Source organism: Tenrec ecaudatus, chromosome 14 (genome assembly GCF_050624435.1).
Source record: "Tenrec ecaudatus isolate mTenEca1 chromosome 14, mTenEca1.hap1, whole genome shotgun sequence".
Lineage (NCBI taxonomy): Eukaryota > Metazoa > Chordata > Mammalia > Afrosoricida > Tenrecidae > Tenrec > Tenrec ecaudatus.
Genome location: NC_134543.1, coordinates 22738348 through 22762920, shown reverse-complemented (window position 1 = coordinate 22762920; position 24573 = coordinate 22738348). Strand labels below are relative to the sequence as shown.

Here is a 24573-nt window from a genome sequence, read left to right as displayed (position 1 = left end):
AGGTTTTAGATTTTAGTAGCATTGTGGCCAGAGTGTCATTACTTGCTAAGATGTTTGGGGAGAAAATCTAAGAACATGTCCCCAACTATATTTATTCCTTAAAACTTCTTCATTATGTTCTGATGATAGAATCGACCTACTGCAGGAAGAGAGTCCTCTTGGCCCCAGACAGTTCATACTGAGCGGACAGCATTTTGAGGTTCAGCTAAGGAGGTCTTGGACAGAATGAGGCATGCAGGGGGCGGGCACTGGGTGGACTTGTCACACTGTGGCCTGGGGGGGTCACTGTCATCTGGGTTTCTTTTCAGTGGTGGCTCAAGCAGGAACCCCTTTTCTGCCTTTTTTCGGTTTGTAAGTGCTGCATCACCTCAGAGAGCCACCTGCAAAATTGAAACCTCTGTGGCTATTTCTAGAGCCCAGCCCCAGGCTTGTGGGGTGGAGGCTGTCATTCTTGGGTCCCCTCTTCTCCTGACTCACCCCCTTTCCTCTGCAGCTGTACTGCCGGCAGGGGCAGGGCTGTCTCCTTTCTGCATGGGGAAGGCAGCATGGGGTCTCCCAAAGGTCAGTCTCCCAAAGAAATGGCTCCCGGATTGAGTTGGTCACAGAGACACACACATGTTCCAACTACATTTGTTTTGTCTTGTTTTTCAAGTGCTGCCTCTGGATGTCACTCGCCCCTTTAAACGTTGTCTGTATTGGGAAATCCATCTGTAATTCAAAGCAGACAGCAAACCGTTCAGGAAGGAAGACCTGGACCCAGTGACGATTGCACATGATCAATAAGGAGAAGTTAAGGAGGGGGTCTCACCGGTGCTACTGTTCAGGCGCATCCTGTCAGTGTTGATACAGGGCAATTCCGCGTGACAGAGGAGACCTGCCTCATAGATTCCATGGCATAGAATGTTCCTGGTTGCCATCTGTGTGGGCACCAAGGGGCAAGCCTGTCTCCGTGAGGGGAGGAGAGACATTTCCAGCCGTCAACTTCTCTGTAGCAGCCAAGAACTTAACCCTGTGGGACCACTGGGACGCCTGAGTTAATGTGGGAGACAGAGCTGGGGTGGGAGAATGAGGCTGGCTGGAAGGAGGGAGTCAGTAAGAAGCACTTGGAGGAACTAAACTAACTTCTGATTAATGATGCACAGGCACCACCAACCCCCCCCCCCCACACGCACCCTGCTCCACAAGTCTGCTCCATTTTTTTGCACTAACTCAGCTATTTTAGAAAAATAGATGTGGAAGGACCCATTCTAATTTTTTATTTAGACAAACAGCATTGGTAGCAGTTGGAGTTCAATGAAAAAGCTCTTGGGAAACAGAAATCTGCAGAACGGCTTTGGTCTTGCAAAGCTTCTGAGGGCCACGGGATAGGAACCCCTGGACAGGGCTGGGTCTGACTCTGTAGCACCCTTGTATTTCTATGCAGCTTGCAGCTCTGGCCGTGTAGTGGGAATATGGTGGGTGATGCACAAGGTCAGCGGTTTGAAACCACTAGCAGCTGCGAGGGAGAAAGACTGGGCTTTCTACTCCCGTAACAGTCCCAGCCCCGGAAACCCACAGGGGCTAGTATCTGAGTCAGCATTGCCCCGAAAGCCATGAGTTTGCTTTGGTTTTGCATCCCAGTACTTAGTGAGGTGCACTGCACACAGAGAGGAGGCGGCAGGGTAGACTTCCCCACTTCCAGAGAGACCCGGTCAGTTCCTGCCAATGCACCGGAAGCTTAGCCACCTCCCGGCTGTCACTGAAGGTCGGCCTGTGGCTGTGGTGACGAACAGCAGAGCTTGCAGACCTACGCAGACCAGGGAAGGCTTGGGAATCTGCTTCTGCGCAGTCATTATGGATCACACTGCTGGATCCACACGGATGTAGGGGGTGCTGGGCTGGGCACCGCAGTACCGCATTACCAAAGTCGGGGATCAGTTAACTGCAACAACACTTGTGAGGAAGCTTCCAAAAGTTCATGGAAAAGTTATCTTTTACTTCTGTCTTTCCATGAACTTTTGGAAGTGCCCTCCTGTAAAGACGGTATCCAGTAGCAAGTCAAACACGAAGATTTCCATAACTCACAATTATTTATTTGAAGATCATATTACTGGGGGCTCTTACAGTTGCTAAAACAATCCGTACATCAATTGGATCAATCCATACATCATGTGTACATGTTGCCATCATTATTTTCTAAACATTTACTGTCTATTTGAGCCCCTGGTATCAGCTCTTTTTTTCCTCTCCCCTTCCCCTTGGGACACCTTGATAAATTATAAATTATTATTTTCATATCTTACACCGAACGCTGTCTCCCTTCCCCCATGGTTTCGCTTGTTCGTCCCCCTGGGGATGTGTGTGTGTGAGGTTGCCAATCATTGCAATTGTTTCCCTCTATCTCTCCTCCTCCCCTTACCTTTCCCCTACCCTCCTGGTATCATTACTCCCATTCCTGTTCCTGAGGGGTTTGTCTGACCTGGATTCTGTGTGTCATGAGCATTTATCTGTACCAGTGTACAGGCTCCAATCTAGCCAGAACCGAAAGGCAGGACTGGGGTCATGAAAGTGGGAGGTGACAGAGCCCCAAGGAACCAGAGGACTAGTGTGTGTTTCATCGGTGCTATAACTATTAACTCCAAAGTTTGCCGATGCCACGGAGGAAAAGAATCCAAGATGGTGGTAGCTTATCGCTAGGACAGCCACCATCAGTCACCTGTGTGCCAAGTTTCCTGGCTCTACCCTGAAGCTTCTTCCTCTGAACTTCATTGAGCCTGCTCCTCTCCCCCAAGCCCTGCTTGCCTCTGGGCTGGCTCCTTTCTTGTTGGGACCTCCCAGACCAGGGCTCTAGGAAGCCCAACAGCTTCCTCTCTTGGATTGCTCACTCCGAGGAAAGGTTGCTGGTTGGTCCCAGCTGTTTCAGTCCCCCCAGGCCTGAGCCCAGACTTATGAGAAAAGGAACGAAAGTGTTTGGGATGTTCCAGCTCCTGCAGATGTAAACGGAGAAAGGCGTACACCAACCCTAAGACGCCTCCAACTCCCCAGGCAGCCCGGCTGAGGCTCCAGACCGGCGGGAATAGAGATGGACGGCTCACAGGGTGCTTAGATGTTTGTTGTCTTGCTGCCTCTATGTTGTAAAGCAGAAGCAGGAGGTAAACAATAACACTGGGGTGAAAGGTTAACAAGCTCAGAGGTTAATGGAAATATCTGCCATCCAGTCTACCTGAGGTGCCTCTGGAGAAACACCTATGGGCACTTCTGAAATGTCAGCTGTCGGCAGCCCTGCGGGGCACTGTTAGACTCAGTGCAGGTGGGGTTGTCCTTAGCCAGAGCCAAGTCTGCTGCAGCTCCTGGTGACTACCCTGTTTCCCCAAAAGTAAGACATCTCCCGAAAATAAGACCTAGTTACAGTCTTGCCCCTTGCTGAAATATAAGACCTCCCCAAAAATAAGGCCCAAAGCTACCATAATTCTGGACTCTGGACCTTAGTGGCTCACTGTTGGCTGCAGCGTAGCTGGAGTAGACAGGAAGTGCGAGGTCTCTTTTAATAAAACAATAAACAATAAATGTGTACCATATTCTTCTTCATAGAAAAATAAGATATCCCCTGAAAATAAGACCTAGTGCCTCTTTGGGAGCAAAAATTAATATGACACTGTCTTATTTTCGGGGAAACAGGAGAACAAGAGAACCGCACTCTGGCATGGCACAACAGGAACAAGGTTCATTTGCAAATTGGAGCTTGTTACGTGTTTTGCTGTTACCTTTTTTGTTTCTCTGAAGTAGGGGTTCATATTCTATTATAAACATTACCATGTTGCATTAAGGAAACAGCAGCAGAGTACTGAGGATTTGGATCGTAGAGTCTAGGCAGTCTTTCCTTTGAATTCCCACATTCAGACTTATACTCCCGGTGTAACTGTAGCAAGGTCCCTCACCCCGCTCTGAGCCTTCGTTCCCGAATCCGTTAAGTGGGGCTGATGCGGACTGCACTGACGTCAAAGATGAAATCCAGTAGTGACATGAGGCACTAAACTGCTCACACATTGTGCTCAGTATGTGACCGTGACTCCCAGAGAGGACAAGAGCCTGGGTCTTACTCGTCTTTAAATTCACTGTCCGTTTCAGTGTCTGGGACACCATGGTCACTAAAGGTTGTTGAAGGACGGATGAAGTTAAAACGATGGTGTACATTCTCAGATGGGCCATTTCAACACAGGGTGACTTTGCCTGCAAGTTATTCAGACCTGAGCATTTCAGGCTGGTGGAATGTGCCATTTTCAGGACGCTGTGAGTACCAGGAAGACCTGGCAGAGTCAACATCAGTGAAAAAAATAAGTCAATGCAATGGCTCTTGACATTTAAGACCTCCAAGAGACTGGGCAGGCTCCCAGGCCATCCAGCCCGACATTTATGAGAGGTGTATGAGAACTGTGTAGAGTGAGTGGCTTGAAGACCAGAGCCCCATCCATACCACCTGCCAGCCCTCTACTATAGAGTCCTTCTTTCTTCCTTCTGCACTCGGGGTCAGGATTCACCTATCAACCCTTTTATAAAGGGATTAGGCTTCTGGGGAGCGTCCGTGAAGAAATCCCGTGAGGCTTCAAAATCCAACCAGAGCCCGGATCTTTGGTGACCTGTGCACCTGTCTCATTGTTCAAAACAACTCTTGCATGGCAAGAGTCACTTGTAAAGCCCCTTGGAGTGATAATAGAGTTCATGAATGCAATCTATTTTTTTTTCTGCAGTTGAACTTGGGATTTTATCCCAATGTACAGGGCTTGCTTGCTTCTATTAAGTTCCTTGAAGGCATCAGTGTCCCTACCTCTGGCTTCTTTACTGGCTTTGGTGAGAACCAATGGGGTTTCCTTTGGTTCAGTAATTCTGAAATATACACAAAGCATCAGGTTAGTTATGAAGTTGATTTTTAAATCATTTTATTGGGGGCTCTTACAGCTCTTATAACAATCGATACAACCATTGTATCAAGCACATTTGTACATATGTTGCCATCATCCTTTTCAAAACATTTTCTACTCGAGCCCTTGGTATCAGCTTATTTTTTCCCTCCCTCCCTCCTGAGCCCTTGATAATTTAGAAACTATTTTCATATCTTACACTGATCACTGTCTCGTTTCACCCACACGTGTTCTTCGTTCCCCTTGGGGGCGTGGGGGTAGTCATGCATGAATCATTCTGATCGGTTCCTTCTCTCCCCACCTTCCCCTACCCTCATGGTATCACTACTCCCATTATTGTCCCTGAGGGGTTTGGAGTGATGAGGTTTTAATGATTTTTAAGTCTTTAGCATGTGATGAAATATAGATACCCATTTACTAAACGCTGGGCTTTGAGGACATTATTTCTTGTCTTTAAATGAAAAGGCATGCGGTCCGGCTCCAGGGTGGACACTTCTACTGAAGACAGCAGACCTTTCACGCCACGGAGTTGGACCCAACTGCCAACAGCCTGCGCAGGACAGTGCGTCCTGGCCGCCCACAGGACATTCTTAGTTGCCATCCTTAGGATCGCAGATTGCCAGTGCTTTCTTCAGGAGCACTGCTGGGTAGGTGGGCTTTACTTTTGTAATTAAACATCTTTTTAAAGGAGGACTTTGACGTGGCAAACTTTGTGGTTGAGAGTCAGCTGTTTGCATACCCCCCCCCCCCAGACGCCACAGGGTCACTGGAGGTCAACAGTGCTTCTCACCTCTGAGTCCTGGAAACCTACAGCTGTGCTTTCAAGCCTCGAAATACAGGTTTCGGAAGGGGGAGGTTTCTGTTGCACATTGAGACCTCGAGTCACGTCACACACAATGACCTCTGCTTTGTCAAGGTGAGCATACTTGACTCTCATATCTACTCAGCCTAAGACTTGTGGCATGTCCCTTTGAATCCCAGAGGCTGGCGCACCTTAAGAGAGGTCTCTTGGGAGGTAAGGAAGGGCAGAGGGGATGGCTTGAGCTCCAAAGTCAACTAAGTTCCATTTTTACATTCCACTCAATTTACCTGGGACAATTATGTTTACAAGTCCAATCTCACACACAAGTCAGCATGAACACACTAGACCATGTTTAAAAGGGATTTAGATGCAAAGAATTTGGCTTCTAGGAAAATCAGGGTTTTGCTTAAAATGTAATACTAACAACCAAGTACAAGTTGGGTGGACTTTCCAGGATCCGATTTCAATCCGATGACTAAGTGATGGGAGAACTAAGGAGAAGTAACATGCGTGGTGTAGCAACACCTCTTTCTGAAATGTGAAATTCTAAAGCTCTTTAATTTCATGTACTTCTTCATGAAAACTATCCCCAAGGAGAAATCTTTTTCCTTTTTCTGGTTTTTCAGAAAATGTTTACAACAGGAATTACTTCGAAGCCTTTGCTTGCGTGTATGTGCCTATCTATGCTCTACGTTGGCATAAGCAAATTTCAAGGCTAGGATCCAAACCCAAACCCACTGCCGGTGAGTCAAGCCTGAGTCTTAGGCTGAGTCAAAATTCACTCCTCAAGGGATTGAAGCCTCGACTTGTAGGCTATGCGGATCATGTCCCAATAAACGTTAAAAATAATAATAATAAATTAGTACCACAGGGGAAGCTCGAGGAGAAAAGCTGCTTGACAGGAAGACCTGCTTCACTGACTTGCCAGAAGGAGCCAGGTGGCAAGCAGACCTCCGGGGAAGGCCAGGTGAATGGGTCACGCTGCTTCCGCACAGCTGACCTGTGACTCTCCCACATTTGGCTGGGCTTCCACAAGTAAGGCTTGAGATCTCTGTCTCACCACCATCCATTTTATCCAAGGACCTGGTGTTTCTAAACCGATGGGACCTTTTATCTGCATTTCCTCAAATTTACTAGAGTTTTACAGCCTATCCCTGGCATGCATTTTTGTGTACAAAGCTCACCTCTGGTTGACTATTATTTTTTGGTCTTCATTTTCCTTTTCTTTCGATCTTGTTCTCCATATGCTCGATATCTTGTGTTGTGTATGCATCTCTGTATGACCTCTTACTATGATTTATAGGGACAAAGCAGTGCATAACAAACCAGATAAATCACATTATAATAAGTCAGCGTCAGAACACCGCACATTGATATTTTCCCTAGGGCAATATTCAACTTCCTGGAATCTAAAATCTGGGAGTTAACAGAAATACAAGGTAGACTAATATGTCCGCTATGACTTCTTTTTTCTGGAAGCTTCTGATGTTTCAGAAAGGTTCATTAAACATTGAATCATTTAGGTTACAAACCGCCGCCGCCGCCGCCGCCACTGAACAGACTGCTGTGTGGCCGTGGTAGCGTACAGCGTACAGGAAAGGCAGAGGTGGAATCTTTATTTCACAAGTTTCAAGATACAGTACAAAATGAATCTGTACATCTCTCTATTAACAGGATGTTTGTTTACACAAGTATATTACACATCACCAGCCTGTATGTTGCATCTCACTAAATACAAAACAAATTTACAAAGTCTACCGCGGTGACCCTTCTCAATGCCAGTTAGAAAGCTTCCTTTTCTGTGAGTTCAGAGCACTTACACTTGGATCTGATGCTGATTCTCTCTGCATCCGAGAGACAGTGTCAGTGTGCTTGCCAGTCTACGTGGGAGAACCTGTGAGCGTGTGACGGCTCTGTACACAGACCTGCCTATGCACACACACTCTCTTGGGCAAGCGGTTAGGCTAAAACGGCAAGCCATTTATAACTGGAGTGGTATTAAATTTTCAGGGGCTGCCAAATGGAAGGGGAAATTTCACCTCTTTTCAGCAAACTCAACACATTTACAAACCAACTTGTTGCCTCTGAGAACATGGCATTGGCTCTGCAGTGGGAAACCCCCCTGGAGCCGTTGAAAACATCTGCACGGAGACAGACGTTTCTCTTGCTCTCACTATTTCCTGTAGCCCACTAGGCATAATAATGGGTAACATGTTAAACTCATTTCCAAAACAATCCCAGTTGTCACTGGGGCAAAAAGCCCACCCTGCTCCTCTTGGCAGGTCTGAAGCATCTTGCTTTGAAAAGCGCATACAAAATGTTAGTCCCCCACCCCCACCCAAGTGTTCTGCACATGTAGTTAGACATGCTACAGACAGGAAGCGTGGCAGGCTTCATTTATAGGCCTGCATGCACACTTCCAAAACACCGGAGCAAGGAAGGGGCGGGGGCGGGGGCGATGATCTAAACCACACTTGTAGAGAAAACACTTCAGCACCAGCAGTTCCTTAATTAAACAGAGTACCAGCTTCTCACCAGGTCACGGGAGGTATTTCTGAAATTTCCTACCTGTTTAGAGACAAAAGAGCTTAAAGATGAAACTTTAAGAAATTAATTGGCAGGAGGGCAACAAATCCTCAAGTGTATCAAGTTGAATGATTCACTCATTCATCTGATTGAAGTACCAAATAAAGAATCTTGTAGGGAAAAAAAAGGCTTTAGGTTGATCTTCTTGGTGCCCTTGAGGATTAACCAAAATTAAGAGAAGCCCCACCCAGAAAAGAGAAACAATAATCCTTAAACACAGAAAGGAAATAAACATCATATAGGAGTAAAGTGGTGGACAGTCTCAAGCTCAGCTAAGTAGTGAAATAACTCCGTAGCCAACAAGCCACATGCACGGGGCAGAGAAGGAAAGGGAGCGCTCCCATCACCACCCTCTAGGGCAGGAGCAGGAGACAGCTGATGAAAGGGAGGGACCAGGAGGCTACAGGCTACCATGGAGAAACGAAGCCAGCCGCATTCCCTCTGCTAACCGTGAAGTAAGTCTACAGTGAAACTCCTGAATCCCTGAGTTAGTTTAATGTCACTGACATTAGCTAGCTTTTGTTACTGTCATTTTATTCAAATGGATGCCATTTGTTTAGGTTAAATATTCAGCATCATTTTAGGAGAAAAAACAAACACAGTCCCTTTTTCCTTAGGTAACATGTCCCGTGAATGAGGGGAGGTAAAGAGGAAAAGCAAAACAAACAAACAAAACTAGCTACGTATGCTGAGATTTTTCTCTAAATGAATCCACAGGAAGTATGTTATATTAAACATACTATTCAAATTTCTGGTTTAAAAAATGACCCAGGAAGGTGAAAACAAACCAAGTGATGGGTACTTTGAATACTAATCACAATAAGAGGCTTGTTCTGGCACGGAGAGCTTGCCAACACTCTCCCCTCATCTGTAGGTAGTGCCCCTGCTGTAAGAAACACGAATGGAGGGCAGCAGAGAGGGAGACACACACGCTGCCGGGGAGAAGTCAGGGGGTTGGCTACAGACACAAATGGAGCTGACAGTCATCTCAGAGGGTTTCTTCACAAAAAACTCAGGGTTCCATGCAAGGTGAATTGTGGCTTCTACTCATTTTGAAGGGGAGGGAGAAGAGGTAATAGAGAAGATAACCAGAATGTGGTACCAAGTGCACTCAAATCTCACTTAATGTCACTATTGAGGATGAGAGCCGCCCAAGGGGACAGTCACTTCCAAGGATAACATTTCCTACTCTTTTCACAAATAGGCTTTTATTTCATACAGTTCTGTGATTATCTCTTCAAATTTGGAAGCAATTTATCTGGAAGGGCAATTTACCAGGTTTCTCATAATACTCTCTCTCTCTACGCACGCGTGCGCGCGCGCGCGCGCGCACACACACACACACACACACACACACACACACACACACACACACCCCCATAATTTCACATTGAAAACCTACCTGTTCATCAGAGACCAATTACATCTAGTTCTGAATACAATCCTAACTTCCCAAACCAAAGTCTTATCGCTCTACAGGCTAGTCAAGTGTTCAGTTTTCTGGCAGATGAAGGGTCATGAGAAAAGAGGACAGAGACCGAGGTCAGAAAACCTGCCCAGCCACTAACATAGAAAATACCCGTCTCTGCTCATAACAGTTCAAATCCAGCGTAAGTTTAACATGCCCTCGGTGCGTGTGACATGTGAAGTTCTGTTTCCCTCTCATCCTATTTAACCAGACAAGTCTGAAGTGTGGCCGCTCGGATTTCCCTCCTGTTAACAGTGGGAGGAAGATGATTGTGACAGTGTGTAAGCACGCGGGCCCTTCTTACTGTGATATAAAACTGGCAGAAATAAAAATCTACCTGAACAGCATAGAAAACAGTACAAACAGGCTTTGGCTTTTCTCAACCACTGAGTTCATCAATCTTTCCTTTTCTGAGTGTAGAGAATGGAAGTTGCGTCTGTCAAGCATCCCGATGGACAGAGTTCAGGCGCAGGGGCTGCTCTTAGAGCAACAAGAATGCAAAGTAAAGGGGTCCTGGGAACAAAGGGTGCCTGTGACCTTGGTGCCACTTTCAGAGTGCCACATTGGAATTTTCCCCTCCTGGTTTCTCCTAGGCCATCCATCCTCTGGCTTCCGCATCAAGTGAGACCAAGCAAGCAAATACCATTGAGTAAGTGGGGCAAATTCACAGGCGCTCACGGAGTCAGTTCACCATGGTTGATACATGTTCCATTCCAGAGTGAAATGAACACAGGACTCTCTAACAACGCCCTTCGGCCTCTGAAGGGGAGGAGTATGGTATAGAGTGTGACTGTCACGAATAGTAAGAAGCCTCCGCCTGCCTTTTAAATAATAATTATGTCGTATATTTTGTAAATATACGAGGACTGGTAAAATAATTTCTCAGTTATTGCAGTTTCAGAACACTGAAGCTACCGCCTCCCCCCACCTGCCTCCTCTCTTTGCTTTTAATTTAAAAGGCAAATTCTCTTTTCCAATACGTGAAGCCTGCAGCTACCTGGGGTTTCTTTACACGGCTCGGTCCTTAGTGTGAATGCAGAAGACCGCCAAGAGGCCGGTGCAGGAACTTATGCACATGGAGAGCACGAGCAAAGGGACCGGGAGAGACAGCGGGATACAGTCGACATTCTTCTGAGTGTCTCACTTATGTTTCCGGGAAAAAAGGAGGGGGGAAAGGGACAAAGGAAGCCACGGACAGTTGTTATTCCAAATGGCACTGCAACCAACATTCAACTCAGCGTGGGTTAAGAGTCACTTATCCCTGAAAATAGAGGCAGCAGATTCTAAGCAGCTTTAAGAATTACATGCTCCCTCGTGCCTCTTCCAGGAGGGGCCTCTGATCCAGTCCTCAGTCATCACACGCCAGTGTTGTCAGCAAACGGTGGCCTGGGTGGCCATGACTCCAGGCTGGACACAGGGCTGTTACTGTGGTGGCTGCTGCTCAGGTTGCCCCTCTGGCTGAGGTGGAGCTGCCCGCGGCCCCGGCGGCCTGGGCACTGGCATGTCTTGGTGCTGCCGCTGCCTGTAAGCTATAACGGTCCCCAGGAGCAAGGCGATGATGGTCATGAGGTACAGGTCCCACTCAGGCCCCAAGAGCTGGTCCATGTCAAGCTGGGTGAACAGGTCTCGGATCTGAGTGGGGCAAAGTGAAAAGCATGATGGTCAGTGAAGTATCAGAGAAGGAAGTGAGAAAGGGACGTCACACATTATAGAGATAGATATGGCACTTATTCAAATATTTGGTTTTAGGCATCTTTCGATGTGTGTTAAAAAAAAACCAAACGGGTTTCAACTTCAACTGAAGCTAAAAGCAAGAGGTATCAGGACGGAACGATTGGTAACAGCTGACTACATACAATGTCTAGCACAATTCCGCTCCATCAGTAACCTCATGCCCCAACTTGTCACCAACAATCACAGGGAATTGTGGGAGAAACACTGGAGAGAATGGAGGTCCAGGGGCCCAGTAACCTGGCACACCTATGACCTGTTTCCAAGCGATGGTACATCAGCTGAAAATCCTGAATTTCAAGACAGCTGGGCTATTTCACTTCTCTTATGGAGATGAAGAGGGCAGTCATTCAAATGTTTAATAGCTGAATAGAACACACTTTTTAGTCATGACTTACCTAAAAATAAAAATTAAGCACCGGAATTTAAACTTAGAAACGAGTCTTTTAGTCTATAGTATTTTTAATCTTTGAATGTCACTTAAGAGAAATTATTCCTGATATTTTCTGGCTCCTACTTATCTACCCTGTATGTTTAAGTAGAGTTAATACTCATCTACCCTGTTTGTTTAAGTAGAGTTACTACTCATCTACCCTGTTTGTTTGAGTTACTACTCATCTACCCTGTATGTTTAAGTAGCGTTACTACTCATCTACCTTGTTTAAGTAGAGTTACTACTCATCTACCCTGTATGTTTCAGTAGAGTTACTACTCATCTACCCTGTATGTTTCAGTAGAGTTACTACTCATCTACCCTGTTTGTTTAAGTAGAGTTACTACTCATCTACCCTGTATGTTTAAGTAGCGTTACTACTCATCTACCCTGTTTGTTTAAGTAGCGTTACTACTCATCTACCTTGTTTGTTTAAGTAGCGTTACTACTCATCTACCCTGTATGTTTAAGTAGCGGTACTACTCATCTACCCTGTATGTTTAAGTAGCGGTACTACTCATCTACCCTGTATGTTTAAGTAGCGTTACTACTCATCTACCTTGTTTGTTTAAGTAGCGTTACTACTCATCTACCCTGTATGTTTAAGTAGCGGTACTACTCATCTACCCTGTATGTTTAAGTAGCGTTACTACTCATCTACCCTGTATGTTTAAGCAGAGTTATTACTCATCTACCCTGTATGTTTAAGTAGCGTTAGTACTCATCTACCCTGTATGTTTAAGTAGCGTTACTACTCATCTACCCTGTATGTTTAAGTAGAGTTATTACTCATCTACCCTGTATGTTGAAGTAGCGTTACTAGTCATCTACCCTGTATGTTTAAGTAGCGTTACTACTCATCTACCCTGTATGTTTAAGTAGCGTTACTACTCATCTACCTTGTTTGTTTAAGTAGCGTTACTACTCATCTACCCTGTATGTTTAAGTAGCGTTACTACTCATCTACCCTGTATGTTTAAGTAGCGGTACTACTCATCTACCCTGTATGTTTAAGTAGAGTTACTACTCATCTACCCTGTATGTTTAAGTAGCGTTAGTACTCATCTACCCTGTATGTTTAAGTAGCGTTACTACTCATCTACCCTGTATGTTTAAGTAGCGTTACTAGTCATCTACCCTGTATGTTTAAGTAGAGTTATTACTCATCTACCCTGTATGTTTAAGTAGCGTTACTAGTCATCTACCCTGTATGTTGAAGTAGCGTTACTAGTCATCTACCCTGTTTGTTTAAGTAGAGTTACTACTCATCTACCATGTATGTTTAAGTAGCGTTACTACTCATCTACTTTGTTTGTTTAAGTAGCGTTACTACTCATCTACCCTGTATGTTTAAGTAGCGGTACTACTCATCTACCCTGTATGTTTAAGTAGCGTTACTACTCATCTACCTTGTTTGTTTAAGTAGCGTTACTACTCATCTACCCTGTATGTTTAAGTAGCGTTACTACTCATCTACCCTGTATGTTTAAGTAGCGTTACTACTCATCTACCTTGTTTGTTTAAGTAGCGTTACTACTCATCTACCCTGTATGTTTAAGTAGCGTTACTACTCATCTACCCTGTATGTTTAAGTAGCGTTACTACTCATCTACCCTGTATGTTTAAGTGGCGTTACTACTCATCTACCCTGTATGTTTAAGTAGAGTTACTACTCATCTACCCTGTATGTTTAAGTAGCGTTAGTACTCATCTACCCTGTATGTTTAAGTAGCGTTACTACTCATCTACCCTGTATGTTTAAGTAGAGTTACTACTCATCTACCTTGTTTGTTTAAGTAGCGTTACTATTCATCTACCCTGTATGTTTAAGTAGCGGTACTACTCATCTACCCTGTATGTTTAAGTAGAGTTACTACTTATCTACCCTGTATGTTTAAGTAGAGTTACTACTCATCTACCCTGTATGTTTAAGTAGCGTTACTACTCATCTACCCTGTATGTTTAAGTAGCGTTACTACTCATCTACCTTGTTTGTTTAAGTAGCGTTACTACTCATCTACCCTGTTTGTTTAAGTAGAGTTACTACTCATCTACCCTATATGTTTAAGTAGCGTTACTACTCATCTACCCTGTATGTTTAAGTAGAGCTACATTACAAAAGATCCTGTAACACATACTTGGTGCAGGCACTAAATCATTTTTGGGGAAACAAGGAGAAGAAACTATTAACTTGGATCTCAAGGACAGCATCCATTATGGGTTTGGGTGAGGATGGTGACTCCCATTTTTCACTGTCTGCTATAAGATTTGACTGTCATCATTAATATCCACCTTCAAACAAGCCAACAAAACTTGGAATAGCTGCATGGTATGTTGATCAATCATTTTATTGCCTCCATGAAAACAACTAAATGACACCGTTCCATTTCAGGGACTCTCGGTACCTGAGTCATTTGCTATGGCAATGAAAGGCTGAGTCTCGAGTACAGATTGCAAATCAATATAAAGACAAATTTACCATCAATACCCTCGGAAGCAGCTATCAAGAAGTCAAATGACTATGGGACAAATCCGCTACCAAAGACTTAATGTATTAAAAAACAAAGATGTCATGAGAAGTAAGGTTCACTTGGCCCAAATCATGGTCTATTCAACTGCGCCCTATGCATTTGAAAGCTGGACTGTGGGTAACAAAGACGGAAGGATGGAGGCATTTGAACTGTAGTGTTCGCAGAATACGGAATATCTCATGGACAGCTGGAAAAACAAGGCTGTCTTGGAAGAACTACAGCTAACATGTTCTTAGAACCAAGGGCAGGGAGATTCTGTCTCACGTACTGTGGACATGTTACCAGGAGGGGCTAATTCCTGGCGAAGACGTCGAGCTTGGTAGAGTGTCGGTAAAAAAGAAGCCCCTCCAAGAGATGGCCCGCACCAGTGCCTGCAGCAACGGGCACAACCTCCCAGCAACCATGAGGACAGCGCGGGCCTGGCGTTCTATTGTACCACCACTCGCTATGACGGAGAGGTGGCTCAAGGGTCCCTAACAAAACACAAGGGACGGAATGTAAACAAAGCAGGCCCCAAGACCATGTATACTTAAGTACTGTGAGTACCCCTCTTCTCCTGCTTATGTCTTCATTAGCCTATTTAAATAATTCAAGTCACTTTTAGAGAAAGTGTTGAGGTGGTTTGAACTTGTGTTTCGCGATCAGAAGGATTTCAGGCACATCAGGCCTTGGAAGGCTCTCTCTGCTGTCTGTCCCACCCCCCGCCCCCCTCCCCTCACCAATTGTAAGGGACTGGTCTGAGCTATGGCTAGGCAGACAGCCGATTTTATGTTGCTGAATTTAGTTAACGACTCTTTCTAAGTGCACGATTTAACATCAGTATTGCTCTAACCCGGGAAACAGGTGCCTCGTTGAAAAATGCCGCCACCGGAGACCAGGCCTGCTTGGGGTCTAGAGCAGGGAGGCCAGGCAGCTGCAGAACCTGCCTTTCCCCAGCAGCCCCACTTCTGCTTTTTAAATACAAAACTCAGGGATCCAGATGGTGGCATCTGTATTTTCATCAAGAGACTCATAAACCAAAAGCAAAACAAAGAAATAACTGCCCCCCCCAAAGAAAACAAGTCAAAACCATGAACCACTTACGTTTGTTTCCTTGATGTACTGCAAGAAGTAGACAATGCCCAGCTTGCAGAGGGCAAGGAAGACTGGAACTTGGGCATCTGGGCTGGCTTCAGCTGCCATGTCATAAAAACGTTTTGCAAGGTGGATATCCTGTAATACAGGAAATAAGCCAGAATTGTTTCTAGATAGTCAGTAGGATTTATTATTTAGTTCACATACTAGGAAAAAGGGACCCTGGTGGTGAAGTGGTTAAAGGTGAGCAGTTAGAAATCACCGGCTGCTCTGACGGACAAAGACAGGGCTTTCTACTCTTGATAGCAGGCACAGTCCTAGCCTGTCCTGCAGGGTCACTGTGGGTCAGCACAGTGAGTGAGCGAGATACTAGAAATTATATTCTTTCAAGTTTTCATTTAAAAAACATTTCCCTAAAGAAAAAGAGTTACTTGGGTAAAGCTTCTTTAATTATCTCACTGTATAATTTTGAACAATTTAACTACGAATTATCAAACTAATGTCATTTCTCTCTCTCTTTTTTTTTTTAAACAGCTTTATTGGCACTTCATCCACATGTCATTTCTCAATGCAACAGCCACTCACTGCACAGACCCTCTGGCACAGCCCATCCCTGCACAGCACTGCTGACCTGGCGGGCTCCAGAGGCAAGCCAGGAAATCTCAGGCTCGCTGTTCTCACCTTGAACTTCAGTCAGTGTCAGCAACTCCTGGTTTCAGTTTGGAGCAGAGAGTATCATAGTGGGGTTCACATAACTCAGGACTTTCCAAGGAGCACTTCAATGAAGACTGTCGAGGCTTTATTTTTCAGATTCTAAGTTTCTATTTGTGCTCTTTCCCATAAGGGATCTCTGTGAGAATCTCCGTGTGTCCCAACTTTTCACCATTTCACAAAAGAAAAGGACCGATACCTGATCCCTTCGACACCTCGTGATCACACAGGCTGGTGTGTTCTTCCATGTGGGCTTTGTTGCTTCTGAGCTAGATGGCCGCTTGTTTACCATCAAGCCTTTTTAAAATCATTTTATTGGGCTCATACAACTCTTATCACAATTCATAAATATATCAATTGTGTAAAGCACACTTATACATTTGTTGCCCTCATCATTCTCAAAATTCACCTTCTGCTTGGGTTCCTGGAATCAGCTCCTCATTTTCCTTTTTTCCCTCCCCCTCCCTCCCTGATACTCCCTCCCTCATGAACCCTTAATAATTTATCAATTATTATTTTATCTTATCTTACACTGCCCGGCGTCTCCCTTCACCCACTTTCCTGTTACCCATCCCCCAAAGAGGAGGTTATATGTAGGTCCCTGAGATCGGTTCCCCCTTTCTACCCCCGCTTCCCTCCCAGTATCGCCACTCTCACCATTGGTCCTGAGGGGTTCATCTGTCCTAGATTCCCTGTGTTTCCAGATCCAAACTGTACCGCTGTGCATCCTCTGGTCTAACCAGGTTTGCAAGGTAGAATTGGGATCATGACAGTTGGGGGGAGGAAACATTTAAAAACTAGAGGAAGGTTGTGAGTTTCATTATTGCTACACTGAACCCTGAGTGACTCATCTCCTCCCCACTACCTCGCTGCAAGGGATGTCCAGTTGTCTACAGATGGGCACTGGGTCCCCATCATGCGCTCCCCTCATTCACGGTGATATGATTTCCCCCCGCCAACCTTTGGTGCTTGAAACCTGGTCTCCTCAGTCCTTCATGATCACTCATGTTGGTGTGTTGCTTCCATGTGGGCTTTGTTGCTTCTGGGCTATATGGCCGCTTGTTTACTTTCAAGCCTTTAAGACACAGACACTATATCTCTCAATAGCCGGTACCATCAGCCTTCACCACACTTACTTATGCACACATTCGTTTTCAGTAGTTATGTGGGGAAGGTGATCTCACAATGATGGTTTTTGTTTTTGGTGTCTGCTACCTGATCCCTTTAATACCTCGTGTCCACTTAGGCTTGTGTGCTTCTTCTCTGTGGACTTTTTGCTTCCGAGTTAGATGTCTGCACCTTCAATCCTTTAAGACCCTAAACGCTATATCTTTTGATAGCCGGGTACCATCAGCTTTTCCCACATTTGTTTATGCACCCATTTATTTGTCTTCAGCAATCCTATCAGGGAGGTGAGCATGCAATGACAGGAATTTTTGTTGTTTGATGATCAGAACAAAAAAATCATAGCATTGTGAATGAGGTGGGGAGTGCGGAGTGGAGACCCAAAACCCATTTGTAGACCATTGGAGATGAGCAGAGTCAGGGTGCGATGTAGCAGCGATGAAACATACAACTTTCCTCTAGTTCCTAAATGCTTCCTCTTCCTGCACTATCATGATCCCAATTCTACCTTACAATTCCCAATTCTATCTGGCTAGACCAGAGGATGTACACTGGTACAGGTAGGAACTGGAAACACAGGGAATCCAGGGTAGATGATCCCTTCAGGGCCAGCAGTGTGAGTGGCGATACTGGGAGAGTGGAGGGAGGGTGGGTTGGAAAGGGGGAGCTAATTTTAAGGATCTATATATAACCTCCTCCCTGGGGGACAGACAACAGAAAAGTGGGTGAAGGGAGATGTGGGACAGAGCAAGATATGACAAAATAATAATTTAGCAAGGGTTCATGAGGGAGGGGAGAGTCGGGAGGGTGGGGAAAAATTGAGGATCTGATGCTAGGGGCTTGGGTGAAGAGCAAATGTTTTGAGAATGATGAGGGCAATGAATGTACAAATGTGCTTTACACAATTGATGTATGTATGGATTGTGATAAGAGTTGTATGAGCTTCTAATAAAATGATATTAAAAAGAAAAAAGAAAGAAAGAAAAGGCCCAATCCTCATTTACCCCAGGCCTCACTCAGGTGTACTGCTCAAAAGGTGTAAAAACCTGAGAGGTCACCACAGAGAGATGCTCTGAAATACTGGCTTCTATAATGATTAATCACACACGATCTGATGACAGAAGGAACAAAATATTGGAATACAAAGCCGCTGTTCTTTGAGATATCCTTCTCCTCTCTCCGGGTGCCTCTGAAGGGAGTGTTTCCATCTCTGAGCCCTGCCCTGAAGAACCCCGAGCTCTGTAATTTACACAGAGACACAATGGATGTATTGGGGTCCTCCCGGGATGTAAACTGCAATCCCTTTGAAAGGTCTTTGAGTGTCAGGAACGCACAGAAGCCTGAAGGGGCGAAGGCAAGGCTAATGACTTGGGCACGTGGGCTAAGGTTTCCCAGGGAACCCCCTGCAGGACAGCTCTCGAGGAGGAGCAGGAGAACGCGCAGTGCACTCATGGTGGGGGAACGACAAGGCCGCACAGCTTTCCTGGGCTTCTCCTAGTCAGTGCAGTTTCCATTTTCCATACGACTCTTTCATTAGAACCTCCTGTGACTATCAAGATTGTCCTTCAGACTCACTCAAGACAGACCGTGCGCAGAACCCCTGAGCTGGCTGACCGCTCTGCTTTGAGTCTAACTGGCCGGGCAGATCTCGAAGCCTGGCTGTGAGGGTGTCTTGTTCCATGCAGGCACTTGACGAGAGTCAGACCCGCGCATTACAAGGATTGTCTGCAGCTGTCCACTGATCACACGGACATGCTGAATACATCTTGCTTGGGAAAAACCCAGGTACATATGACTTGGAACCCCAGTAGCAATACTTTTGAATTTGCCCTTACCTGACCATAAAGGCTAACATATAGGATTACTAATTTTAGTTTGGGTTAGAACTGTCTGAATTCAGATATATCGTAGAATGGGATGGCAGAGAGGGAGAGTGGGAATTTTGACAATTTTCACTTAAAGCAATTCCCTTTTTTTCTGTGCTCCGATTACTGTCAAAGAATATCAAATTCTTCAGGAAAAAATTCAAGAGCACATAGGAAAGAGAAGCTAAACACTATAAATAATTACCCCGCCCCCATGTTAATAAGCAGTAGCTTTTGAATTTTTCCATAGATTTGTCCCTACAGTGGGTCCTTAAAAAGTATCTCTAGAGTGAGATGGGGAAAAAAATCTATAACTTATCAAGGGTTTGTGAAGGAGGAGGGGCGGGATAGGGAGGGGAAAGAAATGGGGAACTGATATTAGGGGCTCAAGTGGGAAGAGAATGCTTTGAAAATGATGATGGCAGCCTATGTGCAAATGTGCTTGACACACTGGAGGAATGTATGGATTGTGATAAGAGATGTAAGAGCCCCCAATAAAAGTACTTAAAAAAAAAAAAGCACCTCTAGAATTAGTAAGAGGCAGAAGAAGAGCAAGTATGATGGTGGGGAAGGAGGAAGGTAAAAGGAAACAGAGGAAAGATCTAGGAAGCAAAGCAATGGATAGAGGTACAAACATAGGTGCGCACTTATGTAAATATATTAATCCATAAAAATAGAGGTATTGGCCTATGTACGTATATTTAGATGGCAAGACATTGAGGAAGTGGATGGACTTTGGGTCTCTGCTCAAGCCCTCCCTCAACTCAAAAACACTTTGTTCTAACAACCTGGCATTCTGTAACGCTCACTTTCCTGACATGATCGCTGAAGATAAAATGGTCCATAAGCAAATGTGGTGAAGAAAGCTGATGGTGCCCAGCTAAAAAATGATATAGCATCTGGGGTCTTAAAGGCTTGAAGTTTAACAAGCGATCATCTAGCAGAGAAGCAACAAGCCCAATGGAAGAAGTGCACCAGCCTGTGCGATGAGGTTTCTACGGGATCAAGTTACAGGCTTCAGAAGACTCAAAACAAACAAAAAATCCATATTGTTGAGAACAGGGGTGGGGGTAGAGTCGGAGCAGTAATTTGTAGACAATAAGACATCCCATCACAGAAGGGTGGTAAAGAAGGGACCAGAGGAGCACCAATGAGACACACAATATTCCTCTGGTTCCTTGAGGCTTTCTCAGCCCTGACTATCATGATCCCAGTCCTACCTGTCAGTTCTGGCTAGACTGGAGCATGTACACTGGTACAGATATGAGCTCATGACACATGCAATCCAGGTCAGATAGACCCCCTCAGGAAAAGAAATGGGAGTAGCGATACCAGGAGGTTAGGGGGAAGGTGGGGAGAGGAAGGGAGACCCGATTACAAGGATTTATGTATAACCTCTTCCTACCCCCACCCGAGGGGGACAAACAACAGACACGTGGGTGACAAAAAAGGAAAAGCTTATAAATAGTTCAAGGTCTGCTTGTTGACCTTCTGATGAGGTGCCACCCTCTGGCACCAAAGTCTATTTTTGGTGTTCCCTGGGGACTTCCTTGCTCTGCTCCCATTGCTGCTCTGTTGCATGCCCTTACTGTTTAGCTTCGGTGTGGTGGGGTGCAATTCCCACACTGTATCTCCAGTGTTGTCCCCCATAAGGCTGTGGGTCAGTGAGGGATGTCGTGTCTCATCGTGGGCCGGTCATATGGTCCTCTCTGTGCATTGGCTGCTCTGAGCAGGGATATTGTCCTCAAGGTTTGTTGGGCTTGGTGGGCCAGGATGTGCTCCACTCTCTCTTCCTCCCTCTTCATTTGTTCCCATGACGGTTTAGGTTTTAAAATACTAAGATGTATTTGTAATGAAAAATCTTCCCCCCCAAAAAACCAAAACCCCAACAAAAAACTGCCATCAGTCAATTCCAACTCACAATGACCCTGTAGGACAGGTAGAAATGCTCCTGTGAGCTTCCCAGATTGTAACTTTTTACAGGAGTAGAAAGCCTTGTCTTTTCCCATCGGGTGGTTGGTGGTTTTGAACTGCAGACTGTTTGGTTCGCAGCTCACCACTCAACCTCCACACCATCAGGGTTCCTCTCAAATCATCAGAATTAAAAGACAGATTCATGTGTAAGCCTGTAGTTTCTAATTCTTTACATTCAAGAAAACGGAAAGGGATGTAATCAAGTTGTCGGTTTACAGAGCATTCAAAATATTTTTCTTCCTTTTTAAAAACGTCCCACTTTGTCTTGATCATGTTTTCCTGACTGCTTCCTTATTGCCTGTCATGCATTTTTCCATGACTGATCATGATCTCTGATAACGTGTAGACAAGTCTACAGAAATTCTAAACATCAAGCAACCTTCCTTCAGTGCAGCGCTTCCCTGCGATCACACCTGTGCTGAGGCCGCTCTCACCTGTTTAATGCCCAGTCCTTTCTCGTGCATGTAGCCCAGGTTAAACATGGCCTGTGCGCTGTGCTGTTGCTCAGATGCCAGACGATAGTGGATGAACGCTGTCTCGTAATCGACATCGGTCCCAAAGCCATAGAAATGGTAGTCGCCCAGCTTAATTCTGGCCACAGTGTACCCTTGGAGAGAAGCGAAATACAAGGCCATCAGTAAATGTAGTGTGCTTCAGGTCAGAATGGTTCTTTCTCTTCCTGCTAATATGCTTACAAAAAACAATTATTCTCAGTTTTTAGGACATAACTTTCTAACAAACCCCTTCACATAAAATCAGTAGACATTTAAACTAAAAGTGTAGCTATTTGATGGAGGCCTTTGTAGTGACCAGGAGCCGGGGTGGTACAGTGGTTACTCGTTGGGCTATGAAGCCAAGGTCAGCAGTTTGAATCCCCCACTCAGCTCCTCGGGAGCAATATGAAGCTTTCTATTCCTGTCGAGAGTTACTGCCACCGAAACCCACAGGCCCAGCTCTACCTTGTTCTAAAGGGTCGCTATGAGTGAGAACTGGCTTGATGGTAATGTAGCAATCAGGGAGAGGTAAAAGAGGGCGAGTGGTGTCTCCCTGGTTCCCTGAACAAAAACCTGAAGCTGTTGAGCTGATTCTGATGCCCAGCAACCCCACAGGACAGAGCAGAACTGACCCACACGGTTTCTTAGGCTGCAGTCTTCATGAAAACTGATGGCCACACCGCTCTCCTCTGGAGTGAATGGTGCTTTACCTACCACACCACCACCCCATGCCACTGAGTTAATTCTGACTCCGAGAGGTCCAGTGTGAAAGAGAATAACCCCATGGAGTGCCCAGCGCTCTAAGTCCACTTGGAAGCCGACTGCCACGTCTTCCTCTGCAGAGTGACTGGGCGCTTTGAACCAATGACTTTGATTGGCAACGGAGTGCATCAGCTGGGATCCTCGTTCATTCAGAATAGTATTCTTCAAGTGAGCATTCTTTGCTTCTATCATGTTTTTACATTGAAAATCAGTTCATCTTGGAGTAGAGCTAGGGAGATGTTAATGTTGAAAGGAGTGTGTGTAAGAAAACACTCAAAAGAAAAAGACTGGGGAAACGGTAGGGTTCAGATTGGTATTATATTACAGAGTCTACTCAAAGCCTCAGTTTTTAAGGACCATGGAACGAATCACAGCATGCAATACAAACGCATGCGCCACTCAATTTAGAAACCCTGGGGCCAGAATTTCCATCTCAAAGGGAAATACCAGTCATCATGCAAATACCTTAGGCAACAGTATCCCTACTTAACTTTCAGGTAATGAGTGACATGCTTTATGCTTTATGGGAGACACAGAGCAATGGAAAGGGCCCAGGATAAAGTGCTGACCAGAGAACTAATGACTCACCTTGAGAGGCAGCCCTGTTCCAGTGCAGCAAAGCTCTGGGGTAAGTCTCGTTCTCGCCTATGATGCTTGCCTCTCCTGGGAGGAAAGAAATGACACACAAATCACACAGATTAGACACCTCAGCGAACTTGGGTGGTTATTTGGAGCAAAATTTAAACAAGAATTGGAATATAATACTGAAATCAAGAGAATCCATGGGTTCGGGGAGTCACTGTCTCCTGAAACGTGATTTGTCACAGTGCCAACGACCAGACTAACTGCTGAGCCACTGATCACCTCTGGAAAAACAACGCTGTCTTATCCTCTGTATTTTGCAAACTGTATTTTTTGAAAGCAGTTGATTTTACCATGAAGGTCAAATCAGTTAATTAATACCGATAATCAACTCTCATCATAACACTCAGTTTGGTGGCTTGGAGATCTGAGAGGGGAAATCATTTAAATACGTATGTTGTTAAGTTTCGTCTGCAACAAGAGAAGAACGCTTCTCCTCTTATCGGTCGACCTGACGTGCAGCCCGGCGCTCTCGGTCTAAGGCAGCACTCAGAGCAACTCACGCTGGTCTAGAATGAAGGCCGCGTTGCTCTGGGCCACTTCATAGCCTTGCTCAGCGAGCAGGAGGTACTGGGTCACCGCAGCATTGTAGTCGCCATCTTTGTAGCTGTTGTAGGCAGCCACCAGCCTCTCGGACCATCGGCCTCGTTCACAAACGTTCTTAAACAGCTGCGAGGAGGACAGAGAACATCAATACATGGAGAAAGTAGACTGAGATGCTGCCACGTGCTTCATGAATCTCTGGCAGAGTTAATAAACTGATAATAAATTTGCACCGTTTGAGAGACACATCGAAGTTTTCCACTTAGCTTTTAGAGATCCACAGGTTCATGGCCATGGCAGCAAACAACCATGTACCATTGATTCTGTGCCAAGCCTTGTTCTTTTGAATAATCTTATTGGGGGCTCTTACAGCTCCATCCATCCATCCATCCACTGTGTCCAGCACATTTGTACATTTGTTACCATCATCATTTTCAAAACATTTTCTTTCTACTTGGGTCCATAGTATCAGCTCATTTTCCCCCCTCTCCCTGGCCAAGTCTTGTTCTATTGATTTCCATACATTAACTCACTGAATCCTTCCAAAAGCGCTGGGAGTTAAGTGACATTAACAGTCCCCTTTCCAAGTGAGCAGACTGAAGCTGAGGCTCGGAGAGGGTTCCCAGCACCGAGGGGGTTCACGCTGATGTGCGAGACGCGCTGCCCTGTGCAACCGGCACCCACATTCCTTTCTCCGATGGCTGACTGTGTGCCAGGTGCGGCCCCCGGGCTAGGATGCTGCAGACAAAACCTGCCTCTAGCGACACTGCCTCCGGTGGGGCCAGACCAAGCAGAACCCGAGTGTACCAGTAACACTCAAGGCCACAGAGTCTCCCTTAAGCGCATCAATGCCGAGTCTAATTCTGTTCTACAAAAACAACATGCAGAATAACCAAAATCACATGGTTGACTTTTCTACTCGGCACATCAATGT

General features: G+C 45.4%; 1 protein-coding gene across 2 annotated transcripts in view; it reads right to left on the bottom strand.

The window, feature by feature from the left end:
• Positions 1–4898: 4898 nt before the first annotated feature.
• The window catches only part of SEL1L (SEL1L adaptor subunit of SYVN1 ubiquitin ligase), a 72651-nt gene continuing 52976 nt past the window's right edge, over positions 4899–24573 (bottom strand). For both annotated transcript variants that reach the window (XM_075531410.1, XM_075531411.1), the window contains 5 exons: positions 23600–23765; positions 23043–23117; positions 21633–21805; positions 15533–15661; positions 4899–11386 (listed from right to left, as the gene is read on the bottom strand). In XM_075531410.1, coding sequence (XP_075387525.1) covers positions 11177–11386; positions 15533–15661; positions 21633–21805; positions 23043–23117; positions 23600–23765 — 753 coding nt within the window. In that variant the 3' untranslated portion in view covers positions 4899–11176. The remainder of the gene's footprint in view (positions 11387–15532; positions 15662–21632; positions 21806–23042; positions 23118–23599; positions 23766–24573) is intronic.